This window comes from Equus caballus, chromosome X (genome assembly GCF_041296265.1).
Source record: "Equus caballus isolate H_3958 breed thoroughbred chromosome X, TB-T2T, whole genome shotgun sequence".
Taxonomy (NCBI): domain Eukaryota; kingdom Metazoa; phylum Chordata; class Mammalia; order Perissodactyla; family Equidae; genus Equus; species Equus caballus.
The window spans coordinates 29,496,909-29,524,898 of NC_091715.1; the positions used below are offsets into that span (position 1 = coordinate 29,496,909).

The window sequence follows — 27,990 nt, forward strand, 5'->3', positions numbered from 1 at the left end:
TATCATAGTAATGATTAGTATAAAAATCTACTTGTTAAGGCAAACTATATAATTTTGAGACATGATGCAGATGCTTTTCATCCATCAATTCATAAGAACCTGCAAATAATAATCACCAACACCACTACTTTACTATTTTCAACTATTCACAACAACAATTCCAAGAAATTTTAAAACCTCTCTTTATATTTAGGGCAACTTTAAAGTGAAGTAATAACTTATTTATCACCTTGGTACTGTGGGAATCTTGTAAAACAGTTGTGGAAAAGGTTTTATAAAGATATTTAGATTTTGATGGATGAGTAACTGGCCGGCAGATGGAAAGGCCAGTCCCCCCAGAGTGAAAAATCTTAGGCAGAGGCAAGAAGGAAATAAAAGCACTATATATATATATATATATATATATATATGTATATGTATATTTTATGTAAGTGGGGAATTCTATATAGTTTTTTAAAAAAAGAAACAAAAATAAAAGCTATTTCTGCAGTGCTTAGCTCCAAATTAATAAAGGTCCTAGAAGAAGCGTGTTATAAAGTTATGATAAGAGGCAGATTTAACGAAGGGGAATACCACTCACCTAGTATGTTTTGAAACCCTAAGACCATCACAGCAGATGAAAGATGAGGCGAGAGTAGAGATTGGGCAGTGTGACTCTGGGCCTGTTGGAAAGGTGCTCATCTACCTATGGAGGTGTTTGATCCCCGCCTTCTGAGCGGCACCTTGATTTCATAAATGAAGAAACTTACACCTAGAGTAGTTAACAAAGTTCCTACAGCCTCTCTGTACTCAATGTGTGACCCCTGGACCTGCAGCACTGAAATCACCTGGGACTTTGTTATAAATACAGATCCTGAGGCCCTGCCCCGGATCTACTGAAACAGAATTAGCATTTTAACAAAAGACCCAGGGGACTCCTATTACATTCTTAGAAATGTAGCCTAAAGGCCACTGAGCAGGACGCCTCCGGGGCCCTGACTCTGCTTCCATTGAATTCTTCCTGAATTCTTCCGTTACTGTTACATCTTACTGCTTGAATAGACCTCGGGGGCACATCACTTCCTCTGCTCTTTAAGCTTAGTCTTAAGAGAGGTCCAGGAAAATGCCCACCCCGCCAATGCCATCTTAAAATCCTGCCAGGCTCGGGGCCGGCCCTGGCCAAGTGGTTAAGTTCCCGCGCTCCGCTGCGGCGGCCCAGGGTTTCGCCGGTTCGGATCCTGGGCGCGGACGTGGCACCGCTCATTAGGCCACGTTGAGGCCGCGTCCCACATGCCACAACTAGAAGGACCTGCAACTAAGATATACAACTATGGGGAGGGGGGATTTGGGGAGATAAAGCAGGGGAAAAAAAAAAGATTGGCAACAGTTGGTAGCTCAGGTACCAATTTAATAAAATCCCGCCAGGCCATGGCAAAGTGAGATGTCTCTGGGATTTGGGCTATCATAGAACATTTTCCAGTTACTCTGATAACACCTGTGATTCCCGGGTCCTTTGGCCAGACCCCTCTGTTTGGGTTGCCAACTCGCGCAGCTTGGGCGGGGCCAATACGGGCTGGGCCAATACGGGCTGGGCTTGAGGCGCGCGCGGAGTCTGGCGGTTGCCTAGCGACGGCGTCCGCACTAGTCCTCAATCGGTCAAGTTCGCTGCGGTTTGCCGTCTACTTACAGGGCGGACATGGAGACCGAGAGGGGTTCCCTCGTCCCCCGGGACGTGGAGACTCCGAAGGAGATGCAGCTGCGGGTGACCCCGTCGGAGGTGAAGTTTCTGGACACGCTGGCCGGGAGAGTGTACCGCCTCCCAATTACTGTACACAATCTCGGCCGTTGCAACCAGAAGATCCGGTTTCAGGAGCCAGTCAAGCCACAGGTAACACACACAGGGGTGCTCGGAGCAGGACCTCAGGACCTCAGGACCTCAGGAGGGTCGGGGCTCTGAGAACCCCTCCCCACCAGGGTGCCCAGTTTGTCCCGAGGAGTAGACACCTGGCTCCTGCCGGGGTGGGGGCGGGAGTGAACTTGGAGAACGGTGACTTAGGTATCTCTGTGTATACGTATGCTCGCCTTTTTTTCCTTTTTGCTTGGGTTGGGAGACAGGGTGGGGAAAAGACGATCTAGAACTTTCCAATCTCTTCATTCTGGGGTTGGCAAGGAGGGAGGGGGATTCCTTATCTATCTCCTCTTAACAGCCCCGAATCTATGCTTCGTGATACTGTAGAATTATGACAAAATTCTCCACTAGCTACCCTTTGAATCATAAAGTGCCTGATTCCTCCAGATATTGTAGGATAGTGGAAAAGTTTATTACTCATATTTTAACAAGCGTTTGTTGAGCACCTGCTATATAATAGGCAGTGGATGTGAGGAACGCAAGATGGACATAACCCTGCCCTCATAGTACTTAGAAACTAATGAGGGAGTCAGTACAGTCTAACCACCAGCCAAATGTTCTGAAAGGCTGTCCCCATCTTCTAATTTAAAAGATGACAGAATTTCATCTCCATGTCACTGTTATTTTCGATTGTGTGTGTGAATGCATGGATATTAGTTTACTGTGATCACCAGTTATCAGAGAGACTTTTGATGTAGGACACGTGATAAGAATTTTTGTTTTGTAAGTGATAACTCAATTTTTTTGTGGGATGTTCCTAATGATAAATAGTGTTGAATGCAGCTGGACTTATATGTACAGAAATGGAAAGGTGTCTAGGATTTTTTGTTAAAATTACATATATTTGTAGATAACATAGAAAAATGTACAGTACTGATTAGGAGGGCAATGAGAAAAAGGACTTTCATGTTCTACTTTTTACACTTTAAAAATTTGATGTACTATTTACCTAAAGTGCCCAAATCTTGAAAGTAAAGCTTAATGAATTTATAGATATGTAGAAACTCATGTAGCCACCACTTGGATCAGATCATAGAATATTTCCAGCATTTTAGAAGGTTCCCTACAGTACCCAGAGTAATCACCCCCTGGACCACTGTATTGATTTCTAACACCACAGAATAGTTTTGCCTGCTCTTGAGTTTCATATAAATGGAATCATGCTTTATTAGTTTTTGTATTTGCAAGTTTCTTTTTGGTTTTTTGGGTCTTTTTTTTGGCTGAAGAAGATTAGCTTTGAGCTAACATCTGTGCCAATCTTCCTCCACTTTATATGTGGGTCGCCACCACAGCGTGACTGATGGGTGGTGGAGGTCCACGCTTGGGATCCGAACCCACAAACCCAGGCTGCCGAAGCAGAGCGCGCCAAACTTAACCACTACGCCCCTGGGCTGGCCCCTGTATTTGCAAGTTCTAACAAGCTGGCCCTGGTGGTCTAGTGCGTAAGTGCTCTCACCGCAGTGATCCCGGTTCCTTTCCTGGTCAGGGCACCATGCCACCTGTCTGTCGGTGGTGGCTGCATGTTGCTGTGATGTTGAAAGCTATGTCACCAGTATTTCAAACACCAGCACAGTCACCCATGGTGGACAGGTTTCAGGGGAGCTTCCAGACTGAGATGTGGAAGAAGAACCTGGCCACCCACTTCCAAAAAAATTGGCTGCGAAAACCCTCTGATAGCAGCAGAGTATTATAGCACTGGAAAAATGAGAGGATGGTGCACAAAAAAACCTGGCAGCATTCCACTCTGCTGTATACAGGGTTGCTAGGAGTGGGAATCCATGGCATTAACAACAACAAATGTTTTAACAATGGTAATGTGTTTATTTTGTAATAAAATAGTACATCACAAGACACTATTTATTCTTTAAATCAAAAAGTACCTGATTACTCCAAATACTGTAAAATTAGGGGGAAAGTTTATTATTTTACTACCTTACTACATATTTATGGAACAATTGAATGTATATCTGAAAATGCTTTCCTTTAAAACTCAAGCTGGCAGTAAATCCCAGATGTGAGCAAACACTATTTTATGGATGTCTAGGAGACAGATACTTGTATGGGTGATTTTTATGCAGTCAAAAGAAAAATGATGATTTTTATCATTAGTTTTATTTTGATTTGCATCTAGAGTTATAAAGGGAAACGATTTAAAGATTTTATTTTTCCTTTTTCTCCCCAAAGCTCCCCGGTACATAGTTGTATGTTTTTAGTTGTGGGTCCTTCTAGTTGTGGCATGTAGGATGCTACCTCAGCGTGGTTTGATGAGTGGTGCCATGTCCGTACCCATGATCTGAACCAGTGAAACCCTGAGCTGCTGAAGCAGAGCGTGTGAACTTAACCACTCGGCCACGGGGCTGGCCCTGAAGGGAAACTATTTAGACCACAGGTCTTGACATGGACCAGAGAATGGCTAGACAGGCCTACTAGTTAGAGGCCAAAGCCATGAGCCCAATATCAGTGTGAACTCTTCTTTGTTGCAAGACCGTGCTATGCTTTCCTGATCCTTCATAGGCATAAAGGGAATTAGGGAGGAGGTAGATTAGGAAAAACTGCGTTAACTGTCTTGAAGGAAAAAAGAAAAAAGAAAAACAAGGTGTTTCATAAAGAGCATTGTCATCATCACTGTTATAATTACTTAGAAAATGATTCTCCTAACACACGCTAGTCCTGGTTTTCCACCCCGGCTTAAGATCCTGGATTGTCGGTGTAGTGAGTACCTACCATGTGCCATATGCAGTGCTATATACCATCTACTGTGGGTTGCTGGTAGAAAATAAAGGAGACATAGTCCATGTTTTCAGTGTTTTGCTGACTCCTGCAGCCTCTGGTTCAGTCAAGTCCGTCTTACTCGTAATTGTCCTCTTACTCCCATGGCTTCCTTTTGTTTTGACCCATATTTTCATTCCCCCCGCTGCAAGAATCACCCCTTTCCAAATCCCACCCATCTTTGAGGGTCAATGTGAATTCTCATTTTCTCTAACAAGTCTTCTCTTATCATATTATCTCCAAATTATTTCTTCTCTACTGGATACCAATTACATTTACAGGCATTCCTCATAGTTTGGACTTCTGTCCAGGTGACTCCTGGTAAATGTTAGATTTCCCTGAAGGGTCAGTTCATAAGCTCCTAAGAGTAGGGGTGCTTGCCTTACACACCTCTGTACACCACTGAGTGCTCAGCTACTTGTGGTTTGGCCAGAAGCCATGCTGCTGAAGCACTAGTTTCCCTTCTTCGAGACAGAGTTTCCTTAAAGGAAGATGGTCAAACCTGTTATGTGGACCTCGAACACCGAAAGGCCTATGTGGGGAATAATCTACCCTTTGTTTTTGAAGGAAAACAAAATTTGCCACCCCAAAATGTGTCTCTTTAACATGAGGATTATTTTAACATGAGGCTGATTACTTTTAAGAAACAAAAGACTCAGAAAGTTTTTCTTGTTACCTCCCCCCTTAACTGCCTAAAAGAATTTAGATAATGGCCTGTAACAGGAACAGAGCTATCACCAGAGATATCAACAAAGGATATGGGCTAAGTGCGGTGGGGAAGACTCAGCATGGGCTAGAGATCAGAGTCCCCTCCTTGCCCTATTGTCTCTGCAAGGCATGGCAAAGATTTGTTTACCAAACGTTAGCTTTTCCATCTCCATGTAAACTGCATTCCTCCCCTTTGAAGTACCAAACCATTACTCCCAACATCTTCTTTTGTCTTTAGCTCTTTGGACATAGTATTTAAGGTGAGGGCTTCCAGCATTTTGATGAGTTACTTGGTTTTCCTGGGTTTCTCCCATGTATACGTTATTAAACTTTTGTCTGTTTTTCTCGTTATTCTGTCTCATGTCAGTTTAACCCTTAGACCAGCCAGAACATAGAAGGGTAGAGGAGTAATTCTTCCTCCCCTACATTTTCTGTTTTGTAATTGCAGGGAGGTTGAAAGTTGGACTGTGGTAGTTACAAGGTATCAGAGTCGTTGTTTGCTCGAAGTATGACCTGGTACCAGTGATATCAACAACTCTCTCCATGCTCTATATCCTTCCTTGCTGGAAAGCGCTGCTTAGACTCATCCTGGCCTTACAAGCCCTGAATAGTTAATTTCAACATGATCTCCATTGTTACTGATTGCAGCTCTTTGCCCAGGGAGGCTAGCTTATTAGCTGGCTGCTGACAGACTGTTTTGCTTATTTTTTCTCTGCTTGTGTCTGAGATATTTCTGCCCCCATAGGAAGCATCTTCCTTGCTTCTTCTCCACCTTTTGCATCTATCCTCTAAGCCTAGACCAAGTGCACTCCTTCCTAGCCCATGATAATCATGTTCTCTCATGGATTGTCATGATACTTATGTCTGCATCACTCATATGACACTTAATTAGTCCCTGGCTTATATTATTAATTTTCAAGGGACATATTGTGTGTTTCCTTAAAGGGATGCTATATTCAGGAGAGGGACTATTTCTAGTTGTGGGGAAAGAGCTTAAGTTTTAGAGTCAGATAGATGTGTTTTGAATCCTTACTGCCACAGTGACCTTAGATATTGATTATACTCTACAGGTCCCAGTTTCCTCATCTGTATTCTGGGAGCCTTAATATCAGCCTTACAGGCCTGTAGAAAGATACTAAGTGAAATAATAGATGAAGAATGCTTGGCCTATCCTGTGTGCTCAACAGTTAGCAGTTCTTCTCTTTCTCCCTGCATGTTTCTCCTGGAGTCTAGCAAATGTTTTACAAGAACAAAAGTGGTTTTTCCTCTTTGGTCTATTCCTTTTTTATGTTTCCTCCAAGTTATGAAGTCTGAATCCCCATAAAGAAAGTATATAAAATGCTGTATGTATGTATATATGCATGCATGTGTTATGTATGTATATATGATTGAGCAACATTTTTATTAGATTGTTCTTCCTTTTTTCTGTATTTAAGTGCTTCATACTTCTGAAGGAGCCCATGAGCATTTACATATTTTTCAACTGACTGCAGTGTCGGTTTCAATTTGTGTGCTGTTAAAAGCTTATCTGAAGGATCTAGAATCTGATAGGTATAAATATGGTCATTAAATCTTCGCCTTTAGGGCAGGAATATTGCCTGTGTCTTGACACATCTCTTGAAATAATGTACACTCCTAACTGCAATTGCTCACATGATTTCCTTATTAGGAGTTAAGATGTGTAATTTGATTTCTTTTTCTCCCACTGAAGTTCAAACTGGTTTTGGCAAATCTGGATAAAGCACTTGCTTCTGGACTTCAGATGACAGCTATAGTGGAATATCATCCTGATAAAGATGAAGACACTTTTGACCAACTACTTATTTCAATAGGAAATAAAACACTAGAGATTCCTCTAATTGGGTATGTGTTCTTCATATTTCATGCTGACATTTTGAGCACTCTTCAAATAAGAATAAGGGTCAAAGTAATATTCTGTATTTTCCCTGAATAATGGGCCATGTTCTGTCTATGGTTTTCTTACAACTGAACTTAAAGGACAAACTTTTAGCAAATTGTGGTATTTAAAACACATGGGAGTTGCCAGCCTGGTGGCGCAGCAGTTAAGTTCGCGTGATCTGCTACTCGGCAGCCCGGGGTTCGTGGGTTCAGATCCCGGGTGCGGACATGGCACCGCTTGGCAAAAACCATGCTGTGGTAGGCATCCCACATATAAAAAAGTACAGGAAGATGGGCACGGATGTTAGCTCAGGGCCAGTGTTCCTCAGCAAAAAGAGGAAGATTGGCAATAGTTAGCTCGGGGCTAATCTTCCTAAAAAATAAATAAATAGAAAAATAAAACAAATGGGAGACTAGTTTTCAGACATTTTTATTAAAATAGCTTAAAAATATTCAACAATTGCATGTATTTTTTTTCTTGACCTCATATCCTATTTTATTTCTACCATACATATTTTTTTCTTTTTGGTGAGGAAGATTGTCCCTGAGCTAACATCTGTGCCAGTCTTCCTCTATTTTGTAGATGGGATGCCACCTCAGCATGGTTTGATGAGTGGTGTGTAAGTCGATGCCCAGGATCCAAACCCACAAACCCCGGGCCGCCAAAGGGGAGTGTGTGAATTTAACCACTACGCCACTGGACCGGCCCCTTACTTTTTGATATTTTTAAATTAAAAGCTTTTTTTCCCTTTTTTTATTTGAGATAAAATTGACGTATAACATGGTACAAGTTTAAGGTGTACAGGTGGTTGATTTGATACATTTATATATTGCAATGTGATTACCACTGTAGTGTTAAGCTAACGCCTCTATCACGTCACGTAATTATCATCTCATTTTGTGGTGAGAACACTTAAGATCTGGTCTCTTAGCAACTTTCACGTATATAGTATTATCAGCAATAATCACAAAGCTGTGCAGTAGATCCCCGAAACTTAGTCATCTTCTAACTGCAAGTTTGTACCCTTTGACCAACGTCTACCCAATTCCCCCACCTCCCAGCCCCTCATAACCACCATTCTACTCTCTGTTAATGTAAACTCTCTGTTAACATAAAAAGTAAAATGTTACTGGAAATACTTTTCTTAATCAGATGGAAGAGAAACCAAAGGGAAAGCTCTAGAGAAACTGTTATATATTACTGTATTACAAAGCCCTTACTACTAGGGTAAACCATATATATTTCTGTGCATGTATGTATACGTATGTGCGTGTGTGTGTGTGTGTGTGTGTGAGAGAGAAGATTCTTAAGAAATTATTCTTAAGACACTTTTCTCCATCAAGCTAGAGAAATAGTTTGAAAAAATGTTTGGCTTCACATCTTATAGTTTTGTGTAATGAGTTCCTCTTTTAGATACTATAAGCTCTTTTAATGAAATTATTATTAAGGTCATTGATCTTTCCTTTTCCTGTCACAAAAATACAATCTCCTTACGAGAAGAACATGGGTATTCCTTAGGAGATACAGCATATATATGTCAGTCCTGCCTGATCTCTGGCATGTCTGTACCTATCTAATACACAAACACTCACATATAAACACACACCCCAGAAAGAAGGCCCTGACCACCAATGCATCAAGCAGTATTTGCGAATGTTTTGTTCAAGTATTCTTGTTTATGTATTTTTGTGTGTATGTATTTATACTTTGGAGGTTGAATGCAATGTGGAGTAAATTACTTAATTCATGTGTCCGGCACATAACCTAAGGAGGTAACAAAGATCAGTTATTACTATATTTATTATTGGTGCTGTTATTATCATTGTTAGGTCTGTAAGGGTAGTGTATTTGAAGTCTAACAAAAGGATTCAAGACTAAGTTCACCAACGTTCTATCCAGATAATTCCTTAGATAAGTCATTTAGGCTTTTTAAGTTTTTGACTTTTCGTGTTTAACATTAAGAGCCAAAATAATATTTACCTACCTTTCAGGAGTTTTTAAATCTAAAAAGGATAATATACTTAATGGTGCTTTATTAACTATAAATTATTATCCAAACATAAAATATGTGTATAAGACATGTATATAGGATTATATGGATTTTTAACACATGTATGAAAACATATGCTACAGATATCTATAGTCAGCCCTTTAAATTAGAGACACACGTGAAAAATCAGTTGTACCTTTTTGTACCTAGACCTTGTTTTAGACCCCAAATGATATTTTATAGTGTCACACCTTCTTTCATTTCATCAGATTTGGTGTCCTCCAAACTACTTTACTTGGTTAAGATCAGTTCCACCCTTTCTGTGGAGCGTCAAAAGAATGTATTATAGGCTTAGGTGGAGATTGCAAAACAGAGTTGCAAATATGTTTTGGGCAGCAAAAATATTGAGCATGTTTTGAGCAACGAATGTTGCTTTTTGTTTTGAGCAACAAAAATAGTGAGATACGTTTTACCTCAAGGTGAGTATTTGGGAGGGTATACCATGTACTTAGATGCATAAAGCCTGATTTCTTTGTTAAAAATATGTCTCACTATCTTGTTTTCAGGTCTTCATTTCACAGTTCCTTTTACTGCCAAATATGCCACCAGTAGACCTGTAAGAAACTGAACTGTCTTTTGAGTTAAAAGTTTCTATATATGTCCCCCTATAAATTTAACCATGAGGTTATAAATGTTAAAATTCATTATGTGGTCTTTTTTTCTTCTCCCTAGGTTGATTCCATCCTGTCAATTGGAAATTGAGTCAGAAGTTAATTTTGGCACATTGGTTGCCAATAGTAAAGTACATTGTAAAGAGATTATTATCATTAACCATGGTAGAGTTCCAGGTAATACTTTCTGTCATATAAATTAACTTATACTTTTGGAAGAAGTTGATACTATCTGAAATGTATCCTTTGTATAATTAATGGATTCTCTGATTCACCCTCCAAAAAAGATGTCTATCATTTGCAGTAGCTCAAAACTGAAGGCCTTTACATAGGATGACTGTAAAAAACTGACAGGCAATAATTTAGGAAATGTGAATCTGTCTCCTTATGATTCTGATTAACACAGCCTGACTCTCCCTGAGAGGTGATCTCCCTGAGCATAGAACGCAGGATGGCATCATGGAGGTGATATAGTCCTTAGAGCCATCCAGAGATAGAATTAGGGCACAGTGCCTTACTAGCTGTGTGATCTGGGGCAGGTATCTTTATTGAACTTGAGATTCCTCATTTATAAACTGTGGCTAATAAAATGTACTGTGGTTGATTACGTATGTATTTAAGGTTGTCATATGGTACTTGACTTATCATAGGCACTCAATAAATATTTGTTCTTTTTCTCTATCATATTCAACTTTGAATTTACATGATCATCCCTAGAAGGCTCTTACTAACTTTTTGTGGAAAGAGTAAATGCTTCTCTCTTCTCCAGACTGGATTATTTCTTGAGATTCTTACTGTGACCTAAGAGTTTCCATAAAGGCATGTGTGTATGTATATATTCATGAACACTCTTCACTGATGGTATACAGTAGGCATAAAATCACTTATCCTTTCATTCTCCTGACTGGATGGTCAGCATCTTGGGTGGCAAGACTGGCATTTCTGCCAGTCTGAGATGAGGACTAGTTCCAGACAGGGAGAGCATTTCTTTCTGAGACTGCTTGTTGGGTACATAAAACAGATCTTAAATCGGAACCCGTTTTACACCAAGAGAGGGTGTTCTCTGGGGCTGCTTGAATGGACAGTGGGAATTATTAAGACAAAGGCAGTCTGTCACTTTACTGAGTTCTTCCTGGGGTATAAACAAACAAAACTGATAATCGTTCCTCATTAAATGTTGCTCATTTCACTTTCCATGCTTTTTTTTTAAGATTGGCACCTGAACTAACGTCTGTTGCCAATATTCTTTTTTTTTTCTTTTTCTTCTCCCCAAAGCTCCCCAGTACATAGTTGTATATTCTAGTTGTAGGTCCTTTTAGTTCTGCTATGTGGGATGCCGCCTCAACATGGCCTCATGAGCGGTGCCATGTCCACGCCCAGCATCCGAACCAGTGAAACCCTGGGCCACCGAAGCGGAGTGCGTGAACTTAACCACTTGGCCACGGGGCCAGCCTCCATGCTTTGGTTTTTAAATGATTGAATTTCTGATGCCTGTGGGATGGTAGGATATTAGGCTCACTTGTGGTCTGACTCCAGTGTTAAGGATGAAGTCTCTTATGGTGAGTGACTGTGGGCTATATGGTCCTTTAGACTCTCTGGTTATATTTTAGAGCAGTGATATATAATTGAGAGAATTTTATTTGTATTATTTTACTTTCCTAAAATCTCTCTTAATGTTCTCCATTCAAAATCCTTCAAAGCTGTGATGATATCCTCGCTTTATTCTAAAATCTCACCAAATTAGACAGTTTTATTACATATAAAAGCTCTTTATAAGTAAAAAAATATATGGTTTTAGTTTTAGTTGAATATTTAATATTATTTTATTTAATAAAATAAAATTAAGCCTCAGACCTGGGTCCATACATTTTTAGGAAAAATAATCCACATTGGCTTTTAGTATTGTATTAATTTTTTATTGTATTAATTTAGTATTGTATTTAATTTTGTGTGTGCATAGTATTTGTAGTGAAAACTACAATTGGTAAATTATAATCAAGTACTGTGAAATGTTAATTACTATTACCTTACAAACTGAACAGTTTGTTATCAGTGAAACACATTTTTTTAGTATTGACTTTGTCCTTCATTCTTAGAGATGAATGGTATTATCTTTTCAACCCTTGCCAAAATCGATAGTATGTTTTGTTTTTTTTTAAGATTGGCCCTGAGCTAACATCTGTTGCCAGTCTTTTTTTCCTTCTTCTTTTCCCCAAAGTCCCTTAGTACATAGTTGTATATTCTAGTTGTAGGTCCTTGTAGTTCTACTATGTGGGACGCCGCCTCAGCAGGGCTTGATGAGCGGTGCTAGGTCCACACTGAGGAGCTGAACTGGCAAAACCCTGGGTCACCAAATCGGAGCGTGTGAACCCAACCATTTGGCTGTGGGACCAGCCCGATAGTATGTTTTATATTCACAATAGCAAGTGTCTGTAAAGTGTCATAAAGTCCTTATTACCTACAAACACAATATATAAATATTCATGAGAATAACGATGTATTTGCATGAAGAAAAACACTTATGTGGAAAATAGATTCAGCAACCAAAGACGATTTTAACAAAATTTAAGAAAAGGATTTTATGTGACAAATATTTTATAGTTTTAGAGTCAAAGATCAAATGTTTACAAATTTATATACTTAAGAGGACATTAAAAAGCCACCCTCGGCAGATTCGTGATTTATACAGCTTTATTTTGTCTCTCTGGTAGTGTCACTGAGGTTGTTATCTTTGGTTTTGTAGACCCCCAAGTTTATGTAACAACTTCATGATGTTTTATTTTAATAGCCCATTATGGAGTAACCATCCATGGATTTAGTCAAATGTCGTTGAATACATTTTATTTTCTCACCCTTTATAAGAATGTTTCTTAAGTTTACATCCGACTGTGCAAAGGAGCGCCTGTCTTTTCATTTTAAAAAGACATGGTTTAGTCTTTACAAAGTCTCTAATATTAGTCCTTTTGTGAGCTGGTGAACTCCATGTCTCTTTTATGATTTTATTGTTTCTCAGGTTTTTTAAATTGAAGTATAGTTGCCATACAATATTATGTTAGTTTCAGGTGTACAACATAGTGATTCAACATTTATATACAATATGAAATGATCACCACGACAAGTCTAGTAACCATCTGTCACCGTACAAAGTTATTACAGTTTTACTGACTATATTCCCTGTGTGTGTGTGTATATTACACCCCGTGACTTATTTTATAACTGGAAGTTTGTACCTCTTAAGCCCCTTCGCCTGTTTTTCCCATCCATCCACCCCCTCACCTCTGACGACCACCAGTTCTTTGTATCTATGAGTTTGTTTCTGTTTTTTCTCAGTTTTTGTCTTTGAAGATTGAGAAAACATTATTTTAGCATGCCTTGAATTGCAATCATTTCCCTCTTCGCGTCAGTATCCTTGAATATTTGAGTTAACGTTCTCTACTACAGCGTTATGCTGTAGAACAGCCTTTCGAGTCCCTAGTGTGATCTTCACACACCATTGCTGTGTTTGAACAGCTACCTTAGAACTCATCGTTCTTTGGGTTTATTTGGGTTATTTTGCCCAAGACAAATGACCTTTTTCTAGCTCTTAATGCCCACTATCCCCCTTCTCCTCATCGTCAGCATCTTCTCTCTACTTCATTGTCTAGAAAAACCTGGCATCATCTGTAAACCATGAAATTTGCTAACTCAGACCAACCCCAGGAGTGGGCCTCAGGATTCTCCCCAACTATGCAAAGAAGCACCCGCTACTTATTCTCAGTGCATACTTTTTGTTTTCAGTTTTGTTTTCTTGGAAACTAATGTCATGAAATCTCAATATACTTTTCATGCATAATAGAATGCTGAGCATATAGCAGGCATTCAATAAACATTTGTTTACTTGCTTTGGTTCAGCCATCTCTCAGAGTTTCAGTAAAGAACCATTAAGCTTTCAATGAACTCAGAAGTAACCTGTTTAATCCTATATGAGCATTCTGAAGAATCTTCAGAACTTAGTTCTTTGAAGAGATGTGGAGACTGGTGCATCTGTGGTGTGCTTAGACCCAAGGAAACTTAAAACAAAACAAACAAACAAAAAGCATACATAGGAAATAACAATGGCCTGGGGTACATGACTTGATTTTTGGTAGCATCCTATAAAACTACGGACTGTCCTGGCTTGATCTTATAAATACTTTTACACAAAAATCTACTTAATAAGATAGTTTCTAAAAGTGTTTTGGAGGAGTAAAGGCAAGGTAACAATGTATACTTTGCCGCCCAACTGTCTAAGCTGCTTCTCTAGAGAAGGTAGAGCAGCGCTCAGATTCAAAACACATACAAGTTTGTGCAAAGGACCCTTCATCTTACCCGCAGCTGTGGGTACCCTCACATCTCACGTGCTCTCCTAAGTCTTATCAGTGGGCAAGTCTAAGTGTTTATTTTACATGGCTTATTAGCAACATTTGACATGGATGGCCACTGCCATCTTCATGGAAAAAAATAAATATTGGTTTCTATGACCCTTCACTCTCCTACATAAAATAGTGGTTAATAGCTCAGGTCCGGGAGTGGGGTCTTCCAGGGCCTAAATCTTGGTTACAACATTTGCTGGCCGGGAGGCCCCAGGCAAGGGATTTACTCTTCCTGAATACCCATTGCCTCACTTATATGTTAGAGATAAACCTAGTGCTTGCCTGCTATAATTGTGGTAATGATTAATAAAATGCTTAGCGGACACTCCGACAAACATTAAGTATTCAATAAATGTTCACTATTGATGTAGAATTATTCTTTTTCTCCCTCCTCTCCAATTCTCTTTTATGGACTGCCGCTCCTTTTTTTGGTACATTAAATGTGACTGTTCCTTAGGATTTGTCGTGGACCCTCATGTTTCCTCAGTCAACATGCTCTCCCAGGCAATCACTTCCATTCCTGTTACTTCACTGAGGCCTGTACAATACTTTGCATTTCCTTTAGTCTTCTCAAAACTTAACACGTCCAAAACTAAACTCCTCGGTTTCTCCTCAAAACTTTTTTTCTCTTTTTCATTAAATGTCACCACTATGTATTTGGGCAAGTCAGAAACTTGGCAAAATCCTTGACACCTCTGTCTTTTTCACCACCTACTGCCTTACTCAGTCAATTATTAAATCCTGTCTATTCACTTCCTAATTATGTCAATAATCCCACTTTTCTCTGTCCTATTGTCACTTCTGTACAACGGGCCATCATCTTCTCTTGCCTAGTAATTACACCAACCTAAATTATTTCTCTGAAGTCTCCTCTTATCTCCTTCTAGTTCATTTTCCACACATTAGCCAGTGTCATATCAAAACAGAAATGAAAATTTGATGACATAAATTTCATTTGTAACATCCTTCCTTCAATGCCACCCTTCTCTGGATGATGTCCTTGCTACTATTGTTAGCAATTAAAAAATGAAACAGTCAAATATCTCATTATTGCTAATAGTATTAAAGTTATATAAGACAGTAATGTTTGTGTACCCACTGTTTTAATATATTTAGAAGATTGAACAATGTTTTTTGGTTTTTGGGTTGTTCCTGAATAAGCTTTTGAAACATTCACTTAAGCTCTTTTGACAAATTGTGTAAGTGGTTACAACATAGGAACCATTTCGCCGACTCAGCCTTAACTGGACTTAAATAGTTTTCCTTTTCTGAAGAAGTGAGTCAGTAATCCTTATTTATTTGAAATGGATAACATTTTACAGATTCTTCTTTTATTTTATGACAGAAAAAATAAACCTTAAATATTATGTCATTAACGCTTCTCTAAAAATGATTAGATTAACAAATTTTGTTACTGTGAGTTTGTGCGCCTTTTCTATCAGGTCATCTCTGTACTTAAAAAAGTTTTATTCTCATTTTATGTTTTCAGTACCTTTATTATGCTAGTATTTTATTCTCATAAGTTAAATGAAGAATTTTTGAAAATGTCATCAAATGTGATTTAAAACTGATGAGTTAGGAATTTGCAAAGTTGTTTATGTCAGCAGTGTACTCATTTATGTTAATATTGTATAATGATATTAAAGAAACTTATGACTGGCTACGTCCATTTGTTGGGCATATTTTGAGCACTGCTTGGTGCTAGGCACTGTGTGGGGTGTCAGGATCACAGAGATGAAAAAGAGATAGTATCTGATCTCAAGGATTGCATGCTCTAACATAGATACCAGATATTACCATAAATTTTGAACCATTTCTGCTTTCAGAATAAGAAGTTTTTGTAAACTCCTTCCCATATGCTATTTGATTCTAGAAACCCATTTCTTTTGCCCTTTTCCTGTGTGAACTGAGAAGTGGCAGTAGCTATAAGTGTGAGCCCCATGGTCAGAAACATCCAAGTGAAAATTCCAGTTGTGTTAGTTACTAACTGTAGTAGTCAACTCTTGCTATGTAACAACCCACCCCACAACTCTGTATCTTAAAAAGGCAATTATGTTTTAATTGTTCATTTTTGTGTAGATTGGGTGGAACTGACTGATCTAAGCTGGGCTCAACTGGGTGGCCCTGCTTCAAGGTGAGGCAACTGGGGCTATTCTGTAACCGCAGAGCAGGTCTGTGAGTCACCTCGTGGCTCTGCCCCACACTTGCTCATTCTGGGGCATAGGCCAAAGGGACAGCAGCTACTCAAGAGAAGCACTTTCCATAGGAGAAGTACAAGAGAACATCTGGAGTTGGATGTTCAATAGCATGTCATTTCCACCCACATGCTATTGGCCAAAGCAAATCATATGATTAAGTTCAAAGTCAAGGGGTAGGAAAACATACTTTGTTCATAATAGGATAAAGGTAAGGATGTAGATAAGGGTGAAGAATTGAGAATAACAATCTAAACTGTCAAAATAGTTGTGTGTCTCTGCACAAGTTATTCAACCTTTCTAAGTGTCTGTTTCCTTATTTATAAAATAGAGGTAATGATTGAACCTATATCATAGAATTATTATGAGATTTAAATAGAATCACGTATGCGAAGTTCTTAGCATGTGTGTCGGGACACAGTAAGCAGACAGTTTCTTTTAGCTATTGATGAGAGTTGAGTCCTAACACTATGTTCACCTTTGTTGAGTAATCCCAGAGACGACTTACAATCAAAGCTGTGATTCTTGGTCCACAGTAGACCATATACTCTGTAATGTGTGTCCGTCCCTTACTAAGAGTGTGAATGTAGCATTGTAAGGATTCAGATGTAAACCATTTGCTCTTGTTCTCCTTAGGTATATTTAAAACGGAATACCAGGGTCAATTACCCATTGTCATTTTTCCAACTGATGGTGTTGTGGAACCTAAGTCATCAGTGGTTGTTAAAGTGGATTTCTGTGCAGACCAGCCCAGAATTGTAAATGAAGTGGCAATGTGAGTGTATGCTATGGTTCCTAATTCTAATATAGTACTTAGTACTTTGCTATTTCACTTTTCAGGTATGCCTGTTGTCTTTGAATGCATGTTAGCTTCTTTGTTCTTTCAGTGAGCACTCATTCATTGAGTCTCTACTATTTGCCAAGCACTAGGGACTCAAAACTGGGAAGAACCAGAGGATGGCTTATGAGTACGCATAATAGGAGCTCCTAGTTTAGATTTTGTAGGAGTGAGGGAGTGGATCAGGAAAGGGCTCCACTCAGGAGGTGATAGTTGAACCAAACACTTATTCGAGAGTAGGCATCAATGAAGCAAAGAGCAGTGGTGTAATTTGGGGTGTGTGTGTGTGTGTGTAGGGGAGGTGGGCACTGGTGATGGGAGTGGATTAGAGGAGTGATTTCATTCAGAGCAAGTGGAAGACTTGAAATCCTAGAAGTGAATAGACAGTGTAACACACTGAGAGATCTGAGACTGTAGAGGCAAAGAGATGGAGGTAAGGAGTGATGCAAGATGAGAACAGAAAAACAGAATGGTGCAGAGTCCAGAAAAAGACCTCATAGGACAGGGTTTTTTTGTGCTGTGTGTCTCAGTTCATTAGTAGGATGTGCAGTCACTATAATGCATCGCCACCAGTATCAAAACAATGAAATACAAAATATCAGAATGCATCTCACATAGTAAGGGTAAATGTTGTTTTGTAAAACTTGTTTCAAGTGTGTGTGTGTATGTAGATATCCTACACTGCAATGTAAAATACATTTCTTACTGAAGGTCACAGCCAAAAAAATGTTTGAGAAACAGTTATGAGCCCTTATAGGAGCATAGGTTTTATTGTGAAGGCTGTGCGATCTCAGGAAGGTTTTAAGATGGGAGTGTCTTGATTAGTTTGCGTTTTACAAAGGGCATGGCAATAGCAGTGTGCAAAACAAATCAGGGAGTACAGATGTGAAGTGGTCAGCCCGACCAGAAACTATAGCAGAAGAGAAATGATAAAGGCCTGAGCTAAGGTACAGATTGGGGGTATGGAGAGAAGTGTGCAGATTGGAGACATGTTGTGGAGATGGATTTGACCGGATTTAGTGACTGGTTGTGGAATGGCAAAGGTGTGAGGAGGGATGGGTTTCTGGGAGAAGATCCCGAGTTCAGTTTTGACATGTTGGAATTGATTTGCTTTGCAGAATCCTGTGGAGCTAGTTAGAACCTACTAGATTTACTTGAGTCCCAGGAAAAAGTTGGGCTAAGTATATTGGTTTGAGGGTTGTCTGTATAAATTGTGGATGAATAATGGAAGTGTTGAAAATAGCTTTAGGAAGAACAGAGTATGAAAGAGTAGGACAGAAATCCTTATTCGTGGAGTTTACAAAATATGCAAGTCTTAGAAGAATGAGAAGGTAGAGTCTGAATGAATCAGAAGGAAAACCAGGAAAGGATGATGTCTGGGAAGCTAAAGGAGGAGACGTGTAAAGAGATGGTGTCAACAATGCCCAATGTGACAGCAATATGGTGTAAGATGAGAACTTAGGTGATAGTTGTGGAGTGGTAAGTTATTTGTGGTATCTGATGGGGGGAGATTCAAAAGGATTGCATTTATGCCAGGGAAGGGTAAATATGTGTGTGTGTGTGTGTGTGTGTGTGTGTGTGTGTGTGTGTGTGTGTGTTAGGGAGAGAGTTTCAAAAGGAAATTGAAATTAGTCTGGGAAGTGAAGTTTTCTGGTGGGATATTCGTTTCAGCAAAGAAGTGGGGTTTTGCTGAGATACTTTACTTTGCATGGAATTAGCTTATTAGGATGAGGGTGAGGTTGGCTGTTGGACTTTGGGGGAGTGGGATGAGTTAGAAAAGCAGCTCAGAATTCTAGAACTAGATGTGACCGTATAAATCATCCCATCTAACTCTAGTATTTACAAAATTGGTGATATGGACATACCAATAAATTCTTTTTGGGGTCAATTTGTGTGATTGTTTTCCAACTTTGTTTTTTCCTGGAGACAGTGAATTAGGTTGCATATATGCCATTCTACAGATTCAGACAGACAGAAGGACATGACAGTCTCTGGCATGTATGTGACAAGAACTGCTCTTAGGCCTTTGAATTTGAATTATAATGTGATTTTATAAAATTTCTGTTTATCCAAATATCCAGGAGAAAAATAAAGTATATAGAATTTTAATTAAAATATATATGTGTGATTCATTATCTTGTAGAGTGAGTTTGCAAGACCGCCCAAACATACTTTTGAGTGTCAAAGCTCATGTGGTTGAGCAGATTATTGAATTGTTAAACATGAGTAGTGACGAAAAGCTGGAATGCATACACTTTGGTTCTGTTTTCTTCGGAGCATCAAAAATCGAACGTGCACTTCTATACAATAATAGCCCAGAACCCATAAATTGGGTGGCCATAATACAAGATGATTCAGTTGGAGAAGAATTGGTAAGTAAATAGTGTAAAAGGGGAAGATCAGTTATTATGTTTTGAAACAGATTGTTTTGAACTAATAACTAGGAAACTTTAATTTTTATAATTTTTTTAACATGCAGATAGATATATATAATTTTTGTTCTCACCAGTTTTTCAGTAGTTTTTTTAACTTTTATAATGTGCCTTAATCAAATTTATGTATGTTACTTTAAAGACATACATATTCTCTATCTTCTAGACTCTGAAATTTCAATATTTTATGACCTCCTCTTAAAATATTTTATTTTGTTTGTGTTTTGCCTTAATACTCTTTTATTTCTGATCTTATAGGGTACAAATATTCAGCAAAGAACAGATGTTGTTTTAAATAATCTCACCTACTTAAGGAAAATAAAGAAAATAGATGTTGCAACTTTTATCTCCTGTGTTCCCAATGAAGGGAGATTACTACCTTATCAAAAGGCTGTAATTTCGTTTTGTTTCAGCCCAAAGTAAGCAAAAATTAATTCCATTGTGATGTTACTTATTAATGGAAAGTATATTAACCATACAGTCATCAGATTGATTTTAATAGTAAAACTTGTCAGAAGGCACCAATTGGATTTTTCTCATTATGGCTGTAAATATTTGTAACATGGTTAATATTATTTTCAATATTTAAAAATATGATTTTAAATACTTCATGTTAAGTTAAAAATCTCCCCAGACCTTGTGGAAATGGGGTGGTGGAAGTGGAAGTTTTGGGTTGTTGATTGTGGCCCCAAAGCAATCTGTACAACCAAGACCTTGTTGTCCCTGTGGAAATAGTCTAGTGATGGCAGTGGCATGCAGTATGTTCTAGGTGCTTCCAAAGAAGATGCAGTGCTCCTGCCAGGGCAAAATGCTTGCTGACTGAGTATCATGAATATTAAGTCTATAGCAGCGCTGGGATCAACCACACTTGCTTGCTGAAATTCATACAGACTTTTAGGACTTTTGCCAGTGTGTGTTTTTCCATTCCATGAACTTGATTTGGTTATTTAATTTGAAAATATATTTGGAAATGCTATTTTGAATATAGTAGCAATTTCAGCTACACTTGATAGGTTGCACTGTGTGGCAATAACTGATCAAATTGTAAGCATGTTTACCCTTGTTTGTGAGAAAGCAATGCTTAATGTGCTTTTCTGTGTGGCACAGGGACAATTGGTGATACACCTTGTCTGTTGAAGACTAAGTTGTGTTTTAATTTAAAGAGGGTAACAAATTAAGTAATTGTTCTACTTGTATAATCTATAATTGCCTTGTTAATCATACCTTCATACAGGAAATTTCTTTGGTCAATCTGTAAGACTCCGTTTAATATACCATCTTTGAAATTCTAAATATTCTTTTTCATGGCAGCATGTGAACTTTATTTGAGAGTCTACCATAAACTCATAGGTATGAGTATGATTTGAAGTCTTACTTAAATGTGTTCTCAACATGCTGTTTGCCTTCTTATGTAATATTTCACATCAGCCTTTTGTGTGAATATTTGAGTATCCACTGCTAAAAAAGCTGACCTCTAGGTAAGGCAAGTAAAGATAGCTAGTGCCAGGCCTGTGATATAGTGTGTCTCTGTCTTTGGTCCTGCATCCCCTCTTCCCATCTTTCCTCTCCTTTTCTCCTCTGATAAGATTTGGCTGTTGTTCTCCAAATTACTTGTTCCCCTCTAACCAGAATGTGGCTAGAAGTATGTGCTTAGTCCACAGGAGACAGATATGTAACAGGTTTGCAATTACACTCAGGGGTAAGAAGGACTATTACGTAGAACTGAACAGAGTCCTTTGCTGGCAATGAGCTCTGCCTGGAAAGAAAATCCTCTACATAGAAAGTGGCATTGGAGTTGGACCTTGACAACTTGGTGTATTTAAATTGCGCTTGTCTTGCAAATATTGTCATGAACTCATTCTTTGGATCTTTACGTTTCATGCCATTCTTCTGGCAAGTCTATGCAGTAATTTTGGAAAGTGCATCACAGTTATATTTTAATTCCTGAACTTTTATCTACTGGCATAGATTTAAGGATTGAGTTGATATTCCCTTTTGAGCAGTAATAAAGTGTATCATCCTTGCTTTAAAAATAATTGATTGTAATTCTTTACAGGCTAATCGTTGATGGTAAAAAGAATAGTGATCCTTCACACAGGCAAGACTATGCTGTCTTTTTGAGATTTGAGTCCGTAGGAAGTAAAGATGGCTTTTTGAGAGATGATATCAATAAAACCATCAAAAGTAAGTGCAAAATGAACATAATCATCAAATGCATAGCAGTTTAAATTGTTTAAAAGTTTGGACATCAATATTTAATCAAAACTATGTAATTACTGAATAGAACAAAAATGCAAACATTGAAGAGACTTTAAAAAGTATTCTGTGGCATGTTAAGAAAGAAGTCAACCTCAGAATCATTTACATAATAATTTTCCAAGTTAGAATTTAGGTGACTTTATTATTTTAAAATGACATCAGATAAACGTGATGATCTAGGGTTTAAGGAATGAAAAAGAAAAGAAAAAAACGTGACTTCTTTTCCTATTTAAGCCTAGATTTTCTCTTAGAGATCCATATGGGAACAGATGACCATTCCATCTCCATCAAACCTTCAGCTGTCTTAGAATCTACTCACAGTAACAGTCAAAGAGCAAGACCTAGAGCTCTAGTAAATTGAGTCCAATATCCTGTTATAAGGTATTAATAAGTGCGTAGGCTTTGCAGGCCACATGTCAAGATGCAGTCCACTTTTACATTCTTGGGTAATATTAGATGGGCTACAATGAGGAATATGGAACAAGACTTGGAGTCCAGTTTAGCAAGACAGATAAAAGAGAAAATAAAGATATAGGGAGATGAGGGATCAAATCTGGAAAGATGAGCCATGGCAAGTCAAGTGTCTAGAAGATTTGCATGTCAGTATGAGTGATATCATTGAGCATGGTTGAACTATGTTCCTAAGGGCAGAAATTGATTGCTTTGTTATTATTTATGTCATGGTTTGTGATATTGAGCTCTGTGTGCTGGTCATAGACAGAACATTTGTTTGAGGTTTGCAAGTTAATCTACTTTTGAATGGCTAGAGATGGCGATGTTAGGTTGGCCTTATAGGTAATTTAGAGTCTAGGATTGGCTAGTAAGAGCATCAGTGAAGAAATAGAAACTCATTTTTTTAAATTCTAGTTACATTGATCTCTCTGCAAAACTATTTTTTCATTCAATTAGAGCTACAACTCATAGTTCCTACCTTCTTTCTAGTATCTCCAAAACTTCATGTTTATGTTATTGCCCAGCGTTTATTCCATTGTCCGTTATTTTAATCACCTTTTTCCATGTGCACTTAAATCTCTTGGCCCATCTCTATAGTGGCGGCCACTATAGAGATTAAATTCAACTCTCAGCCTCCTCTGAGTCTGCACCTGCGAAGCTAATTGTGCTGGAGAAAAACACAAAATCCTTCTGCGAGGTTTCACTTTTTTTTTTTTTTTTTTAAGATTTTATTTTTTTCCTTTTCCTCCCCAAAGCCCCCCAGAACATAGTTTATATTCTTTGTTGTTGGTCCTTCTAGTTGTGGCATGTGGGACGCTGCCTCAGCGTGGCTTGATGAGCAGTGCCATGTCCACGCCCAGGATTCGAACCAATGAAACACTGGGCCGCCTGCTGCGGAGCGCGCGAACTTAACCACTCGGCCACGGGGCCAGCCCCGCGAGGTTTCACTTTTTAATCTCTAATCACTAACCCCAAGTGGGTCCTTTATGATGTTCGACATTTCTGCTGCATTCCCCCATTCATTCACTTTCTCACAGTCTGAGATTCATATACACACCTTCTCTTCTTGCCTCAAACCTCCAATCCTTTCTCCTTTATCTTCACTCTAAGCTTGTAAGTACATTAAGTAACGTAGTAGACATTTCCACTTGGATATCTACCAGGCATCTCAGACTTCACATGTTCAAAAACTCCTGCTTTTCCCATAACCTGTCCCTCCTTCAGTCTTTCCTGTCTCAAGAAATGGCAATGCCATCATTTCAGTTGCTCAGGCCAAAAACCTTAGCATCAACATTTATCATGTGTTCAATTTCCTATTCTACATCCAATCCAGCAAATTTTAACTCTACCCTCAAAAATGTATCTTAAAGATGACCATTTTTCACCATGCTTCTTCTACTCTTACCCAGTAGTATTTGGTTCCTTAGGTTTTTTGGAACATGCCAAACAAATTCCTGCCTTAGAACCTTTGTACTTGCTGTTATGTCTGCCTAGAATACACTTTTTCCTGGATTTTCACATGGTTTTCTTCCAGAGTTCCATTATATTTTGCTCAAATGTTTCTCTATCAGAGAGACCTTTTTGACCCTCTCCATATAAAAGAGCAGTCCCAAGACATTGTGTTCTGTCTTACCCTTGTAGAGGAGGAGAAATAATTTTTCCTCTACCCTTCTAGGTTCTTGGCTGAGATCCCCTGTAATAAGACAGATTAACAGGAGAAAAACAAGTTTAATAACACATATACTTCCTGTATATATGAGAGATGCCCAAGAAAACTGAGCAACTCTCCCACATGGCCCAAGCCACCATCTTAAATATCATCTCCAGCTAAAGACAAAAGAAGATGTTGGAAAGCTAGTTATGTGAGGTTGTCAGGAAAAGCACAGTAAGCAAGGGCGTGGTTGTTATGCAGATTTGTCTTTGCCTTCTCCATTGATAAGACTTTCTAGAGATTTAGTCATCCTTTTCTTCCTGGTACAGAAAGGGAGACACCCTTAGAAGTGGAGAGTTCCCTTATAAATGTAAATGTATCTTATAAAAGGGTAACTTCTACTAGGTTTTCAGGCTTTTCCTGTGTCTCCTGTTTCTTAAAAATAATCAGCCTAAAATAATCGTCGTGCCAAGGAGGCATATTTTGGGGTGGCAAATTCTGCTCCCGTTTACCCTATGTTTCCTTTCCCCATAGCACTTATCCTCTCTGAAATGTAATGTTTATTTATTTTATTATTAATGTCACCTCACTAGAATGAAGTCCATGAGAACAGGAATGTCTGTTTTATTCACTGCTGTATCCCCAAGGCCTAGAAGAGTACTTGCACTAAGAAGGCAATGAATAATTTTGTTGAATGAAAGACTGAATGAGCTACTCATGTCTCATCAGTTCTTTCAGATGACACTATTTGGACTGAGCAAATATATTCTGGATTCCCAAAACACTTTTTATGTTAAAAAGCTATTATTGCTTTTACAGGTGATCGATGTCAGAAACTGGAATTAGCGCTGACAGGCTCAGGACTTCCTGTCTTATTACAGTTTGATACAGGAAGGGTCCTAAATTTTGCACCTTGTTTCATGGGTGAATGTTCGGAGATTCAGTGTATTATGCAAAATCAATCCAAAGCACTCCCTGTGACATACCACTTCCAGAAAACTGCAAATTTTAAAATTGATCCTAAAAGGGGCAGGATTGATGAAGGATGTATCCAGGTAAGACAATTATTCTATGCTTTCAAATGCTTGAAATCATTTAAGGTTTGCTAAAATGCCATGCAGAGGCTTAAAAACTACATTTTAATAAATTGTGTCTCTTCTGTGGCCTTCTTATGAATACTTTTGTGTTGGCACTCATGTAGTATCTGTAATTATTTAAATGCCTTTCATGTGGCAGGAAAAGCATTTGACACTAGAGCGAATATAAAGAAGTGCGACACATAGTTACATATTCTAAGAATTTTTTTTTCTTCTCAGAGAGTGTTTATTTATCTACCAGCCCAGGAGGCTGGCCCTTGAACGTAAATATCCAGCACAGAGCTTTGGCCCTCCCAGCCATGAGTGGGTGCAGGAATGGGTCCTGGAGTCCTTGTATAGGGCAGTGGAACCCAGGGACCAGAGGTGGGATGCCCTTGAGCCAGCAGCTGCCAAAAGCAGCAAAACGTGAAAAGGAGATGAGAGCCAGGCACTCCTCCCAAGCCCAGAGACACCAAGGGGAGTGCCAGATGCTTCAGGCCCCACTCCCAGATTGAAGGTTGGCCAAGCTGGGGGTGCACACATATAGAAGTGGAGGTCCAATGCCATGGGCAGGGGCTGTAGCTCAGGTGCCCACTCCAGTGCTCGCTAACCCAAGACAGGAGAGAGGTGGTTGGCAGTTTTCCCTCTGAGGGGTTCAGGCCTTGCTCCTCTGTGAGGTGAGGTGGTATGGGGCAAACCAGGCACTATGGTCTGAGTACTTGCTGAGAGGTGCTTGCCTTCCCCATCCCCTCAGCTCTTCAGAGGCTGATGTGGAAGGTGCCCTGCCGCCACTGGTCATAGGCATTGTGATTCTGGGACCTGGTGATGGGTGCCTGGTCCTCAGGCAGGCTGGCATCAAGGGTTTGTCATCAGATAGGCCAGCCTCGGGTGGGTAGTGGGGGCCAGCATCAGGTGGGTGGGAGCTGTTTGAGTGCAAGGAGGATGACAGGTCCTGGCCATAGGCTTAGGTCTTGGCAGAGGTGCTTGTAGTCCTGGGTGGATTTGTACAAGCCCAGCAGCTGGCCTAGCAGGGACACGTCCCACCATCTCGTTGCGCAGCATGGCTAGTGGGCTTTGTGTCTTGTGGCCCAGGCAGCAGGCGGGCTGCAGACGCATTCCCGCTCCCAACATGAGCCCCGCTCCTGGAAAGCAGAGCGCTAAGGTGGCATGGATGCAACAGGAGCCGGGCCAGGATGCAGCCCACACCACCCAGCACCTCCGCTGAGGGCAGCACGTTTGTGGCCTTGTTGGTGCAGACAGCAATGCTGCCTCCTTCCCCCGAATGCTCTGCCTGGTGAGAGTTTTTTAATGCATTACTGAAGTGTAAGATGTAGATACAAATAGGTAGGGTTTAAGAAGAATGCAAAATATGTTGAGATCTGTAACAAAGTGATATGCAAACTCAGAGCACAGTGTGTTTACTTCCAGCCAGGTGGAAAGGGCTTCATCCGATACTGACAGTAACATATGAGCCAGACCTTGAAGGTTGAGTGGAATTTTCAAATTTGAAACTGACAATAGTTAACTGGCCTAGGCCTCCTACTGCTGGTGCAGAGCAGAAAACTTGAGCCCAGAGGCATCCCTTCTGGATGCAGAAGGCCAGCTTCTGGATGTCAGGGGCTGGTTTTCTCTTTCTCTCTATTCGGATAACTCTTTCCCAGATCCTCTAAACCAGGAGTTGGCTGACTGTAGTCCACAGGCCAAATCTGGCCTGCTGCCTTTTGTTTTTTTTGAGGAAGATTAGCCCTGAGCTAACTGCTGCCAATCCTCCTCTTTTTGCTGAGGAAGACTGGCCCTGAGCTAACATCTGTGCCCATCTTCCTCCACTTTATATGTGGGATGCCTGCCACAGCATGTCTGCATCTGGGATCCGAACCAGCGAACCCCCGGCCGCCGAAGCAAGCGTGCGCACTTAACCACTGCACCACCAGGCTGGCCCCTGCCTTTTTTTTTTTTAAAGTAAACTGTTATTGGAACATAGCCATTCTTATTTGTTCGCCTATTGTCTGTGGCTGCTTGCACATGTAGGGGAGGAAGAACTATTCCTCTACCCTCTAGGTCCCGCTGGCTGGTCTAAGAATGAAATTGACATGAGACAGATTAACAGGGGAAAAACAAAGTTTAGTGACACGTAAAATTGAGTACCTTGCCAAAATGGCCAAAGCCACCACCTTAAATACCATTTTCAGCTAAAGACAAAGGAGGGTGTTGTGGGTAGTGGTTAGGACTTCAAAGGGGAGGAAGCTAATTTACATGGAGATGGAAAAGCAAATGTTTGGTAAACAGATGTTTGATGGGCCATCATAGACAGTGAGACTGGAGAGAGAACTTGGATAAAAATGGACTTGTTAGTGCCTTCCTATCTATTACACCTAGAGTTTTTTATGGTGATGGATCCTTCCTGGGACAGGCATTCTATCTTGAATCTTTTAGGCAGTTAGAGGGACAGTCAGAGTTTCTTCCTGAGTCTTTTGTTCCCAAAAATAATCATTCCAGAGAGAAGCATTTTGGGGTGGCAAACTCTCGTCCCCCATACATGCTACAAAGGCCGAGTTGAATAGTTGTGAGAGAGTTGTATGGCCCATAAGGCCTGAAATATTTACTGTCTGGCAATTTGTGGAAAGAATTTGCCAAGCCTTGCTCTAAACAGTAGCCAACATGAATGCTTTCAGTTTCACCTCAGGTTCTTCATCTTTTCTCCAGTGCATAGTGATATGGTTCGTAAAGTTATCAATGGAAGCTTGCTCCTAATTGCAGTCAAGAACTCTT

General features: G+C 39.7%; 1 protein-coding gene across 1 annotated transcript in view; it reads left to right on the forward strand.

The window, feature by feature from the left end:
* The first annotated feature begins 1,607 nt into the window (after nt 1-1,607).
* Nucleotides 1,608-27,990, forward strand: part of CFAP47 (cilia and flagella associated protein 47) — a 423,229-nt gene continuing 396,846 nt past the window's right edge. The window contains exons 1-8 of the mRNA XM_023634518.2: nt 1,608-1,867; nt 7,077-7,228; nt 9,988-10,103; nt 17,149-17,287; nt 19,494-19,722; nt 20,041-20,201; nt 21,839-21,966; nt 24,965-25,200. Of these exons, the coding sequence (XP_023490286.2) occupies nt 1,676-1,867; nt 7,077-7,228; nt 9,988-10,103; nt 17,149-17,287; nt 19,494-19,722; nt 20,041-20,201; nt 21,839-21,966; nt 24,965-25,200 (1,353 nt within the window). The 5' untranslated portion in view covers nt 1,608-1,675. The remainder of the gene's footprint in view (nt 1,868-7,076; nt 7,229-9,987; nt 10,104-17,148; nt 17,288-19,493; nt 19,723-20,040; nt 20,202-21,838; nt 21,967-24,964; nt 25,201-27,990) is intronic.